We start from the raw sequence: 12,241 nt of genomic DNA, 5'->3' as shown, positions 1-12,241 counted from the left end.
TCATCTCTGAATATTCTGCATGTTGATGTCTCTTCGATACTTTTCTGTGTGGCGTCCAGGTTCTGTGCTTGCTTCCAATGTTAGAGTTCCATAGGATGAACCATAGTTGTTGAAACAATGGATTAGGTATGTAGCTTTGTCCAGTATTAATTCATCCAAGCAGTTGTGAGCAAATGTCTTGTTTTCTTTGTTCTACGTTTATTATACTTCTCTCATTTCTATATTAGACTAAATTAGGGTATTATAATCTTTCCCACTTAAGGTTTCAGTACTAATCTGAAACACATAAAAGACCTTAACATATTAAGGATGGCTCCATATTACTTAAAAACCAGATTTTAATATGATTCAATTCGATAAAATAATTAACTTATTAACTTTGTTAGATCTTAAGCTATTCGTCCACAATGCTTAAGTTCATATTATAGTAAACTTCATCTAGCATTCGATTTTTTGTCTATTTTCGATGAAAAACTAAATCGATGAGACATCAAAATTATTCTAATAATCACGATAGGATTGTGAAATATCCTTTTGTATATATATATATATATATATATATATATATATATATATATATATATATATATATATATCGCAATTGCAAAACCTTTTTTGATATTTTTTTTTCTCTCTCTCTATTTTAAGGTTCTGCCATCACTGAGAGTTTGGAGGTTTCCTCTCAACCATCATTGCAGACTGGTACCACATGAACGTCGCAACAACTGCGACCTACCCTCCACTCTTTCGGCCAATCATAGATCCAACACTTGCAACTCTTGGATTGGATTCTTTCATATGTCAACATCAGAGCCCAATTGAAAATGGATTGTATGTTGGGCCCTATTATTTGTTGATTTTTCTTCATCTCTTTTTTTTTTTTTTTTTCCTCAACTTTTTAGTTCATGACCAAAGATAAGACGTTCAAAAAGATTTGGACAGCTTATAGATAAGCCAATGGATACATTGTGGGATAAGCATTCTTCTAACATGATCAGATGCAACATAACACATGAACTGGTTTCCATTGCTCAACTGGTATGACAGAACAAGTAATCCAACTTTTTTCATGAGAACCAAATCAGTGAAACAAGGGGTCTAAAAGAAGACCCAAATTTTAGCTCACTGGACACAAGCAAACAATTTCCGATACAAGCACTATATATATATAACCCACAGACCATCATCAAACTATTACAAGCATCTCAAACCATCTCAACTATTACAAGCTTCTACTTATGGTTGCTCTTCTTTTTCAGGAGGCTCCCAAATTTCTGCATGAAAGCCTTCTTCTTCTTTTGCTGCTGTTGCTGCTTATCGGGCGAGGACGCCCCATTTTCGATGTTATCCGTTGCCAATCCGAATGCCACATCGAAGCTAACACCATCAGTCTTTGAGTCCAACTCATCGTATGTCGACTCGGTCTCGTGCTCCTTATCTGTCGACAAATCCTTGTCCGTTGTCTTGCCATTTTCCCATGTCTTACCTCTTGCATCTAATGCTTCTTCCTCTTGAGCACTGTTGTCCGTCTTCTCTTCTTCCGATACTCCTTTATCCATGCTGTGTTCCTCGGGCTTCTCTGATGGGACTTCTGATTCTGGTTTTTCTTCTCCATCCTGATCATCTGTGTTTTCCTCCATGGGATCAACTGAGATTGTTTGATCAGACTGTTTTGAGTTGCTTGATATTTCACCATTTTCCTCCGGCTTCTTGGCTGTGGCCTCAGAGAGCATATGAGAGAGTTCTTTGACCTTCTCCAGAGCTGCAGTTTCTCGGATTCTGAGGTCATCATTCTCCTGACTTATATTTTGCAGTTCATTCTCTTTGTCCAATAGCATCTCCTTCAGTAGCAAACTCTCAGCCTTAGCTTCTTCCACAACAATGTTGGCAGCATTTGCCTCGGACTCCAAATGCTTAAGCTTATCCAACAGCCGGAGTTCCTCTTCTTTCGCAGCTGATACTCTGAGTTCTGCTTCTTTCAGTGAGTCAGTTATCTTGTCCATGTCTGTTTTCATGGTGATAATTTCCTCCTCCGATCTCTTGATAGAACTCACAAAATCAAGCGCTTTTGAGTCCCACACAGATCTCGAATTTTCGAGCTCCCTTTCAAAACATTGAACAGTCTCTTGAAGACAAACTATCTCATGTTTTGCTTTTTCCAGCGTTACCTCATAATTTTCTTGATTTCTTTCGATAGTCACCTTCAACTCCTCTATCTGAGTATGAGAATTCTTCAGTTCAGATTGCTTGATTAGGAATTTTTCTTGTGTTTCACGTGCTTCTGTTGATACTTCATGCAATGCTGAAGCCAAGCCTTCCATTGCCTTCTTAACTTTCTCAAGTTCGGACTGAGTGATATCAAGGTCATTTTCCAATTTGTTCTTCTCCTCTGTCAAGCTCTGAATGTTTAAAGTAACCATCTTCTCATTACTCTGAGCATGAATTTTTGCCTCTTCCACAATCTGAAGCTCAGATTTTAGAACCACAATCATCTTTCCCAATTCCGCTGCTTCCTGTTGTGCTATATCAAGGTACTGACTTGATTCATCAAGTTCTGTTTTGTGCCTAGCAACATCAAGCTTCAAAGATTCCACTTGACCTCGAAGAGCAGCAACTTCGCACTCTTTGTCCTGCAAGACTGCACTGCTCTCCTCTAGCTGTTTCGTAGCAGAAGCAAGAGTCTCTGATGATGTTTTTCTCGACTCATTTGCTTCCTCCAGTTGAACTTCTAACAGCTTGGTCTTCTTTTTCCACTCATCCATTAGATGACTTGCATCAGATTCAGCCTTCTTTGCATCAGTGACCTCAATTCTAAGCCCCTCGATTAATGCTCCCAACTCCACCAACCTGCTCTCAGCAGCTTTTGCTTTCTCAAGCTCACTTTTCAATTCGAAGACCTCAGATTCTAACTCCATTTTGGAGTCAAGCAATGCTTTAAGATGGGTAATTTCACCTGAGAGGAGCTCCAGCTTCACTGCATTCGCTTCAGCAGTCTTTGTAGACTCACAAGCCTGGCTCAAGGCAGTGTTCTTTGCGTCCATTGCCAATGTAAGTTCATGTTTCACCTTTTCGAGCTCCTTTGTAGCTGAAAGCAATGCGGCAACGTCCAAGGCATGGTGGTTTTCAATGGTTTCAAGCTTCTTCTGCCACTCTTCTTCTCTTTTCTGAGCACTCTTGATGCTGTCCTGCTCCAACTCACTTGCACGAATCTTGTGAGTTTCCAGAGCATCCTCCGCTCTCTTCCGAGCAGCAAGACTCTCCTCGAGTTTCTCATTTTCTTCATCAGCCAATCTCTTGACCTCATTTAATTCCGCAAGAATGTGGGTCTTCTCGATTTCAACAGAAACCAATTGTTCACTTGTCTTCTTCAAGTCCTCCTGAGCTAAGTTTAACTGAGCTTGTAGATCCATTCCCTTCTCGACTAGCTCTGAAGCTTCATTGTTCTTAGACTCCAGAGTCGAATCAAGCAAGGTTTTCAGGCGGCTAACTTCCCTGGACAAGAGTTCCACCTTGTCTGCATTGATCTCAGCGATCTTCATTGCATCATCAGCATGAATCAACGCACTGTTCTTTGCTTCGGTCGTCATTGCCAGTTCTTGCCTCACCCTCTGGAGATCCTGAGTCGTGGCGACCAGCGCCGCAACATCCACAGCATGCTGGTTTCGGACAGTATCAAGCTCCTTCTGCCGTTCCTCTTCCCTCTTCTGTGCAGCCTCGATACCGGCTTGCTCCAATTCATCTGCCCGGAACTTGTCAATCTCTGCAGCTTCCTCTGCTATCCTCTGGGCAACAAGCGCGTCCTGCAGCTTGTCGTTCGCATCATCAGCAGATCTCTTAGCAGACTTCAGCTCCTCGAGAATCTGGCTCTTCTCCTTCTCAACAGACGCCAATTGCTCTTTTGCCTTCTTCAGATCCTCCTGAACCGCACTCAGCTGTGTCTGCAGCTCAGATCCCTTTGCTGTGCGTGGTTGCTTCTGCAATCAAAACTCAAAAGCCAAAGGACCAAGTTGTTCATCAAAGTGATGATATACGACATCATGGTGAATTATATGCGGTGGTTCATTGGCCTTACATCAGGAGTGGTGGTCTTCGGCCTCGAATCAACTGATTTCGGTGATCGATCAATCGAATGGCGGGATGACTGCTGCAAGAAAGGTGAAGCTGGATCTGCCTTGGCGGATCCAGCCCTTCCTAGTTTACCAGCTCTAGGAGTAGCCGGTGTGCCTTTGTTGACAGAAGCTTCAAATAAACCAGATCTGCGTTCAATATATGAAACTTAGATCTTCGAAACAACCAAACTAGGCAGTTCCAGCACAAAGATCGGCAATGCCATACAAAACGAACCCAGATCAGGCAGAAAAGCAAGAAAAGATGAGAGTGGTAGCAATCAGCAGAGCCTGGCCTCATAATTCGCGATCAGATCGAGGCTACACAGTTAATGAAACAGAGTACACACCAAATTTGACCATGATCTAAGCGAAGGAAACCTTCCTTTTCTTCATCTACCGGAAAGATCGGAACTTTTGTGACCAGATCAAGCCCAATAACCACGGTGAACTGAAATCCTCGCAGCATTGGTGCTATGGACCAAGGAAAAGAGCGCAAAGGATTCACCTCGACGAACGCAACCAAATTAACACCACAAAGTGCGAAGACAAAATCTAGGCTAAAAAAGTCAATTCTGGGGGCAAATTCCAGGGAGAGCAGACGAGCCCACCTGAGATCTGGGGAGCACGGCGTACTTACTTGGATTTGGAGGGCAGCATCGTCGATCGCCCGCCACAAGGAGTGAGGTGCGAGGAGAACAGCAGCAGCCGAGCGGCAGTGGAGAGAGGAAATGCCGGCGACAAGTCAGGATTTTGGAGTTTGGGACAAGGGGGGCGCTTTGTCTCAGATTAACGGAAGAGAAGAGGAAGAAGACAGAGAGGTGGGGGGGGGATTGGGGGAAGGGAGTAGAAGGATTCAAGCGAGAATAGGATAGGACGTGGTCTGGAAAAAGAGATCACTCACTCCTCCTCCTTTCTCTGCAAAGAGAGTAACATGAAAACCGCAAGCATAGTTGACAGCACACTATCGTGTAGGGTCTTAAAGGAACCACCGTCTTACTACCTACATGTTTATTAACTGCTACGCTCCATGATTAGGTCTGTGTTGAGCAAAGCGAATCTGTCACCACATCGCGCTGTCTGTCCGATACGCAGCTACCGAAGGGAAAGAAGAAGTAGATGTTGGTTACCCCCAACAAGCGAAAAATAAAAGCCATTTGGATTTTGTGCATGCTATTATTCACAACCCATCTACGACATCTAATCAATGTAGCATTACCTTCTTCGAGATTAGAATCTAACAAGATCTCATTTCAAGTTGACTCGGATGACCCCAGAACACTGGTGTCGCAGAAGGCGGCTTAAGGGATGCTGGCGATGAGAAACGAGGGCGGCGGTACGTGAGAGGACTGCAAACCCGCTTGCATTGAAGCCGGTGGGGGTGGTGTGGTGTACGTATGCCGGTGTCATAAACTTGTTGTCATTACGTAGCATGCGCCCATATCTGCAAACCCGAAGAGGCTCTTTAAAGATCCATCCATCGCTTCCAACCGCCTCAGTTCTTGCAGGAGTGTGGCTGCTGCGGCAGGATATGCTTGTCTTCTTCCCTTCAGAGTCGTGCGACGGCTTGATGACGGGGAAGAAGAAACCAAACCACACACACACACACACTCTCTCTCTCTCTCTCTTTGAGATTCGTTCGGAGGATTGATGACAGTTAAGGCGGAAAAAAAAAGAGGGAGGCTGGGGATTTTTTTTCCTTTGAGATTCGTGCAGAAACTTTGATGATGGAGAAACCAACCTACTTTTCCTTCCTATCCTCTCTTACCAAACAATCTCAAATAAACAGTTTTGTAAGGAAAAAATATATATGTTATTATAATATAAATTATTTAAGATGATGTAAAATAATTAATACTAATGATAACAAATTTTTAAAAATATTATTAAAATACAAAATAATAATTATTTTATACTTGATTAAATATATAAATTTTTAAATATACAAAAGATCTAATGTAGTCGATGCTAAATAATTGAGATTTACAATTTTTTCCTATTATTGTATTGGGACAAACAAAAAATGCTGGACATATTTATCCTTCTTTTTTTTCTTCTTTGAAATTAGTGTTGAGGTTGGATGATGAGAGAGAGAGGCCGGATATGCTTAGTTTATTTACTTTAAGATCCGTGCAGTGTCTACGATGATGGAAAAGAAGGAAAACGAACAATATGCTTTTCTCTTTTTCTTCGAGTACTTTAAGATTCGTGCAGGGTCTCGATTTATTTAAGACAAGCAAGGAAAATATAAAAAGAATTATGGGGTGAGAGAGGCTCGAACTCTCGACCTCAGGATAACTCAGAAGCTATGAGACCTACGCGCTAACCAACTGCGCCACCACCCCTTTATGTTTAATTTTTACCAAAATTCTTAATATGTTATTGTGAGTTGTCTCTTTTCGTACCTAACACACAACTCTCATGCGAGTGTCATATGGTAATGAGTGAGATGTTTCTACGTGCATATATATATATATACAGTTTGCACCTACCAAAAACTAATATGTAGAGAACCAAAAAGGTGGAGGTTCTTAATTCATTTGTGGTCTCTCTCTCTCTCTCTCTCTCTCTCTATCTATCTATCTATCTCTATCTCTATCTATCTATGTCTCTCTCTCTCACGGTAGGTGTTTGGTCGAAATCGTCCGACACCGATGTGGTGTGTTATTTCAACACGGTGGACCTGAGGTGATAGCGTCATCCGCCCACACAAACCGCTGCGAGCCTTTGCGTGCATCTTCAACCAAGCATCAAAATCTTATCATGAGTGACTATGAGAAGGAGTCTTTTGATGTTTTTCCGTACCAAATGAAAGGACACAGCTAATCTTATTGTAGCGTTTTTTATCAGTTTAATCTAATATCAGAGATGGAAGAATAATTAGAATGAGGTAAGGGAGTTGATAGATATACTATCGTTAGGTGCAGTAGTTTTTGTTACGATTGGAAAATATGGAAGTATTTTGGGTCACGTCCTTTAGGTGGAATATTTTTTTTTTTTTGACTCTTTTGGATCAAATTTTTATAGATTTAGTTTTGATACTATGTTTATAGATTTTGCTTTAATACTATATCAAAAATCTAAGATGATGAGTGGGACACCATGTTACAAATATTACAATGATAAGTCCGAATCATTGAATATATATATTACAATTAATATATATCATATCAATCATCAATTCAACCCAAAAGATTATATATATATATATATATATATATATATATATATATATATATACATTTTTATGTATGAGAGAGAGATTTTTTTTAAAAAAAAATTATTTTCTAGATAATGCCATTGTTTTTATTTTTTTTTGTCAAATAGTACCCTTCTCGATCAATACTATCCATCGTCTTTCTTTCATTGGTGTCGCTCATCTATCGTCTCTATCCTTGCTCTCTCGTTTGTCTCCACAAGGTTCATTTTTCCTCGTTACACTCCTTGTCTTGGCCCAAGTGAGAGGCGACCATTATCCTTTGTACTACCATTGAGAACAAGGCAACCCATTGTTTGTTACCTTTGCCCTTACCTATACCTCAACTACCGATAACAGGGCAGCCCACTACCTATACCTTACCATGAGATATGACGATCAAAATAAAATCGAATATCTTCAAGTTATATTTCAAAAAGGTCTGAAATACCAATTGCTTATTCTAAATTATAAGAGGATATAGAATTTTTCCGAAGCATATTAAGAAAAAATATTCAACACCATGTGACGTTAAGATACCAATTATATGATGTTGAGATGTTAATCATATGATGTTAAGTGTTGAGATGTTAGTCATATTTGTTTTCTACCACATTAATGAGCAAACTAAGAAGTCTCAAAACATCAAACTGATTTTTTTTTTCAAAGAAAAAAAGAAAAAAACCCTCTTTCTATTTTGTCCTTAAATACGTATATCATAATCTTAATCTTTAATCATGATGACAGCAAAGGGACACAAAATTATGTATAATCTTAATCTTTAATCATAATTTTATTTAGAACAATCAACCCATTTTCTTAATCATCGTAGTGAATGATCCCTTTAGTAGTCGCGAATCCACGTTGACATCGTGCCTTCATCGCTTATATTACAATCTATTATAATCTAGATTTGGCAAAAAGGCCGAGTGCAAGTAATCATCAGAACATCTTCTGACTTCGTATCACAGTCTCATGGAATTCCACAAACGATGATTACTAGAATGATGCGAGAGGTATGAGATATGTGGAGGATGTTAATCCCTCAATTAACCGACCAAAACCAACAAGAGAGCATCGACCAACATAAAATACTCCACCTCAATCCGCCAAAGTCTCTCCTCCTCTCAATCTTAAACTTCATGAGCTGATATGATCCTTCACGAAGAATTATAGCTAATTACTTTTAGTATCTTGTTACTTATATTTTAAAAAATTATATTAATATTATGAAACATCGATTACCTTAACGTTATCGATTTTATCAAGAAAAATATGATAATAAAAAGATAAAAAAAAAGATAATTTTAATATTTTAATTGATAATAACGAATGACATTGGTGGTGATGGACGATGCTAGTGGTGATAGACGACGACACTAATGGGGGTGCCATAGGTGACTATTATGGATGAAGAAAATAATGATGAGATGAGGACGATTGCTAATGCAAATGCCAGACGAAAGGATTGTCGATACATATGCTAAGCAACATCACTTGACATTTGCATCAGCGACCATTTCATTGCTCAGCAACTACATCAACGTCAACATCGATATAAAATAACAAAAGGGTTGTTCGATAATTGTGTCGACGCCGACATAAATGCAAAGCAATTCCCACCTTTTGTCGTATATTTCTTCATCCATATTAGTTATTTGTGGCTCCTAGCGATATTATCGTCCGTCATCACTATGTGAAACATTAAAATTATTTTATTATTATTTAATTTTATATTTTCGTTGATAAAATCGATGATGTTTGGATAAATCGACCTAAACGTTTTACTTTCATAATTATAGAAATATCAATATAAAATTTTAAAATATAAAAATTAAAATATCAAGATAAATATTTATAAAAAATAATAATTTATTTTGTCCGATCCTTGAAATTCTGCGGTAATTCGTAGGTCGTGTTCCGAGCAAGATTTTCCATAGCAAACTAAAATCCACAGACAAAAAGCATAGATAAATAAGTAAAAAAAAGGGTCGCTACCTTATCCAATGGCAAACGACTTCCGCCACGCGACGACAGGACAAGTGAGAAAGTTCGAGAAGACAAGCGAGTAAAACGTGTTGCGTCCAACCCTACTACTACCTCTAAACAAATTAATATATAAATAAATAAATGAAAATAAAACAAAATAAAGGACCTCGATGGACCCCGCCGCCACGTGACTCCCTCATCCAACCGCGTTGGTTGACATGCGAACGGTTCCGTTCCACGTTACCGACCCTTTTCCCCGCGTTCGATTCCGGTCACGGCTTATCCGCCGCCACCATTTGGCACGTGGCACGATCCAGGGCGCTCGCAGACAGCGCCGTCATCAACCAGCTGCCTGGCGGCGGCCCGGCGGCGGCCCGGCGGCTGCCATTTCACTGTAACAAATTAATAGAACTTTGCGGTCAAATAATCCGCGTTAAATTAGCCTAATCCGAATAATCTGTATCGGGAAGCAAATTAATCTTTCTGATAACATTAATTAATACCTACGTATGTATATAAAAAATTAACGATAAACATGGAAATTACCAGAGGAAATATCTGAGAGCTGTGCGCGTCTGTCTCCCCTATCGCCACGCCCTCTTGTCCGGCCTCCTTCCTCGCTTTGTCCACGGCGGGGAGCGGGAGCGGGGGTCACCGGAACCGAGGGTTTCAGTTCATAGACAGGAGTCCGATCACCGCAGTTGATCGAACAAGAAGAGGATGAACCTGTGGGCCGACGACAACGCCTCCATGATGGAGGCCTTCATGGCCGCCACCGACCTCGTCCATGGCTTCCCCTGGGCGACTCCTCCTCCCACCCCTCCTCGGCCCTCCGGTATGGCCTCGTCCTTGGATCCTGGGAGGGCTATCGTCGGCCCTCCCACTCCCTCTTCTCCTCCGTCGGCGTTCTTCAACCAGGAGACGCTCCAGCAGCGGCTGCAGGCCCTGATCGAGGGGGCCCGGGAAAGCTGGACCTACGGCATCTTCTGGCAGTCGTCGGTGGATGCCGCCACCGGGACGTCCTTCCTCGGGTGGGGCGACGGCTACTACAAGGGCTGCGAGGAGGACAAGCGGAAGCAACGGGCCGCGAGCACCGCCTCCGCTGCCGATCAGGATCACCGCAAGCGCGTCCTGCGGGAGCTCAACTCGCTCATCTCCGGCGGCGTGTCCTTGGCGCCGGACGAGATCGTCGACGAGGAGGTCACCGACACGGAGTGGTTCTTTCTAGTCTCCATGACCCAGTCCTTCGTCAACGGGGCCGGCCTCCCCGGCCAGGCCCTCTGCGCCGGCGCGCCCTACTGGATCGCAGGCGCCGGCCGTCTATCCGCGGCGTCGTGCGAGCGCGCGCGGCATGCCCAGTCGTTCGGCATCCAGACCATGGTCTGCGCTCCCGTCGGCTCCGGCGTGCTCGAGCTCGGATCCACCGACACGATCCTCTACAGCCTCGACCTCATGGGCAAGATTCGCGTCATCTTCAACTTCAGCTCCCGGGACGCGCCCGACACTGCGGCGGCCCCATCATGGCTCGCGCAGCAATCTGTTGCAGCGACTCCCGCCGCCGGCCACGGAGAGTCGAATCCACCGGTTCTCTGGCTCACTGACCCCTCCACGGTCGAGATCAAGGACTCCGTCTCCCGTGTCTCGACCTCCGTCGGCATCTCCGTCACGAAACCCCCGATCCAATCCGACAGCAATCCTAGCTCAAGTATCCTCACCGAGAATCCAACCTCTGCTATGCAGCTCCCAAAAGTCCACGACGACCACCAGCGACAGATCCACCAACTGCAGCATCAGAGCAGCTGCAGTAAACCGCAGGCCCAATCTTTCATGTCCAAAGAGTTCGATTTCTCCGGATTCGCCTCGAACGGCGCGGTCGCTCCCGCCCGCTCGTTCAAGCCGGAGTCTAGGGATATCCCGAGTTTCGCAGGTGGCAAGAGGGATTCCTCGCCGGCTCCTGTCGCCAGCAGCCTCTTCTCCCGCCAACAAGCTACCGCTGTGGCGGACGACAAGAAGACCAACAGATCCACTGGAGCGACATCCAGGGCGAGCAACGACGGCGAGGGGATGCTCTCCTTCTCGTCGGCTCCTGCAAGAGCCCCCTCCAGTGGCCAATTGAGGTCATCTTCCGGCGGCGTCCCCGATGGACCCGATTCGGATCAGTCCGAACTCGAGCCATCGGTGCGGGAGGTGGAGAGCAGCCGGGCGGTGGAACCCGAGAAGCGGCCGCGGAAGCGTGGCCGGAAGCCCGCCAACGGCCGTGAGGAGCCGCTGAACCACGTCGAAGCTGAGCGGCAGCGCCGCGAGAAGCTCAACCAGAGGTTCTATGCCCTCCGTGCGGTGGTTCCCAATGTGTCCAAGATGGACAAAGCCTCCCTCCTGGGCGACGCCGTCTCCTACATCAACGAACTCCGGTCAAAGCTGCAAGCTTTGGAGGCGAACAAGGAGGACCTGCAAGCACAGATTCAAGGCCTCAAAAAGGAGCGTGAATCCGCCCCAACGCAGCGGCCTGAGAGCAACCATAAGACGATGAACGGCGGCGGCCGATGTCACGGGGTTGAAATCGAGGTGAAGCTACTGGGATCGGAGGCCCTGATCAGGTTGCAGAGCCAAAAGAGGAATCACCCAGCTGCTCTGCTGATGGCTGCCCTGCAAGACCTTGATCTGGAAGTGCATTACGCAAGCGTGTCGGTGGTGAAGGACCTCATGATCCAGCAGGCGACGGTGAAGATGTCGAGCCGGGTGTTCACGCAGGAGCAGCTCAGCTCTGTTCTCTACGCTAGATTGGCGGCTGAGGCCTTATCTAGTTGGTAGGTCAGTTTTGGTGGGGAACGCTAGCAAAAGCGGCTGGCTCTTACTGCCGCCATGGAGGTTTGTTGTTGTAAGCTAAGCCTGCGCTGTCTTATGTTTGGTGTGTGTATATATGTATATATATATTACTGTTCCTCTGTAA

General features: G+C 44.0%; 2 protein-coding genes and 1 non-coding gene across 3 annotated transcripts; 1 reads left to right on the top strand and 2 right to left on the bottom strand.

Moving 5' to 3' along the window:
- Nucleotides 1-1,041: 1,041 nt before the first annotated feature.
- On the bottom strand, nt 1,042-5,626 carry LOC135586197 (WEB family protein At3g02930, chloroplastic-like). The gene is made up of 5 exons (XM_065132538.1): nt 5,326-5,626; nt 5,114-5,201; nt 4,747-5,024; nt 4,073-4,256; nt 1,042-3,974 (listed from the first exon to the last, which is right to left on the bottom strand). Exons 3-5 carry the CDS (start codon nt 4,764-4,766, stop codon nt 1,233-1,235), a joined length of 2,946 nt encoding a protein of 981 aa, XP_064988610.1. The 5' UTR covers nt 4,767-5,024; nt 5,114-5,201; nt 5,326-5,626; the 3' UTR covers nt 1,042-1,232.
- Nucleotides 5,627-6,366: 740 nt separating this feature from the next.
- TRNAM-CAU (transfer RNA methionine (anticodon CAU)) lies at nt 6,367-6,451 on the bottom strand. The gene is given in 2 exon segments: nt 6,367-6,402; nt 6,414-6,451. It is a non-coding gene; the product is annotated as a tRNA-Met (tRNA).
- Nucleotides 6,452-9,839: 3,388 nt separating this feature from the next.
- On the top strand, nt 9,840-12,241 carry LOC135626839 (transcription factor MYC2-like). Its single transcript, XM_065132542.1, has one exon. It carries the CDS (start codon nt 10,012-10,014, stop codon nt 12,100-12,102), a length of 2,091 nt encoding a protein of 696 aa, XP_064988614.1. The 5' UTR covers nt 9,840-10,011; the 3' UTR covers nt 12,103-12,241.

Source organism: Musa acuminata, chromosome BXJ2-11, assembly GCF_036884655.1.
Source record: "Musa acuminata AAA Group cultivar baxijiao chromosome BXJ2-11, Cavendish_Baxijiao_AAA, whole genome shotgun sequence".
NCBI classification, from domain to species: domain Eukaryota; kingdom Viridiplantae; phylum Streptophyta; class Magnoliopsida; order Zingiberales; family Musaceae; genus Musa; species Musa acuminata.
Note: the sequence above shows the minus strand (reverse complement) of the source record. Positions and strands in the feature narration are given on the sequence as shown.

Bases quoted from the DNA above. Each gene is read 5' to 3' on its own strand.
- LOC135586197 (XM_065132538.1), bottom strand. From the start codon at position 4,766: ATGCTGCCCTCCAAATCCAA. The intron at 4,257-4,746 runs GTAAGTACGCCG...TATTGAACGCAG, and splicing joins ATGCTGCCCTCCAAATCCAA to ATCTGGTTTATTTGAAGCTT. The intron at 3,975-4,072 runs GTAAGGCCAATG...TTTTGATTGCAG, and splicing joins CGAAGACCACCACTCCTGAT to AAGCAACCACGCACAGCAAA.
- LOC135626839 (XM_065132542.1), top strand. From the start codon at position 10,012: ATGAACCTGTGGGCCGACGACAACGCCTCCATGATGGAGGCCTTCATG.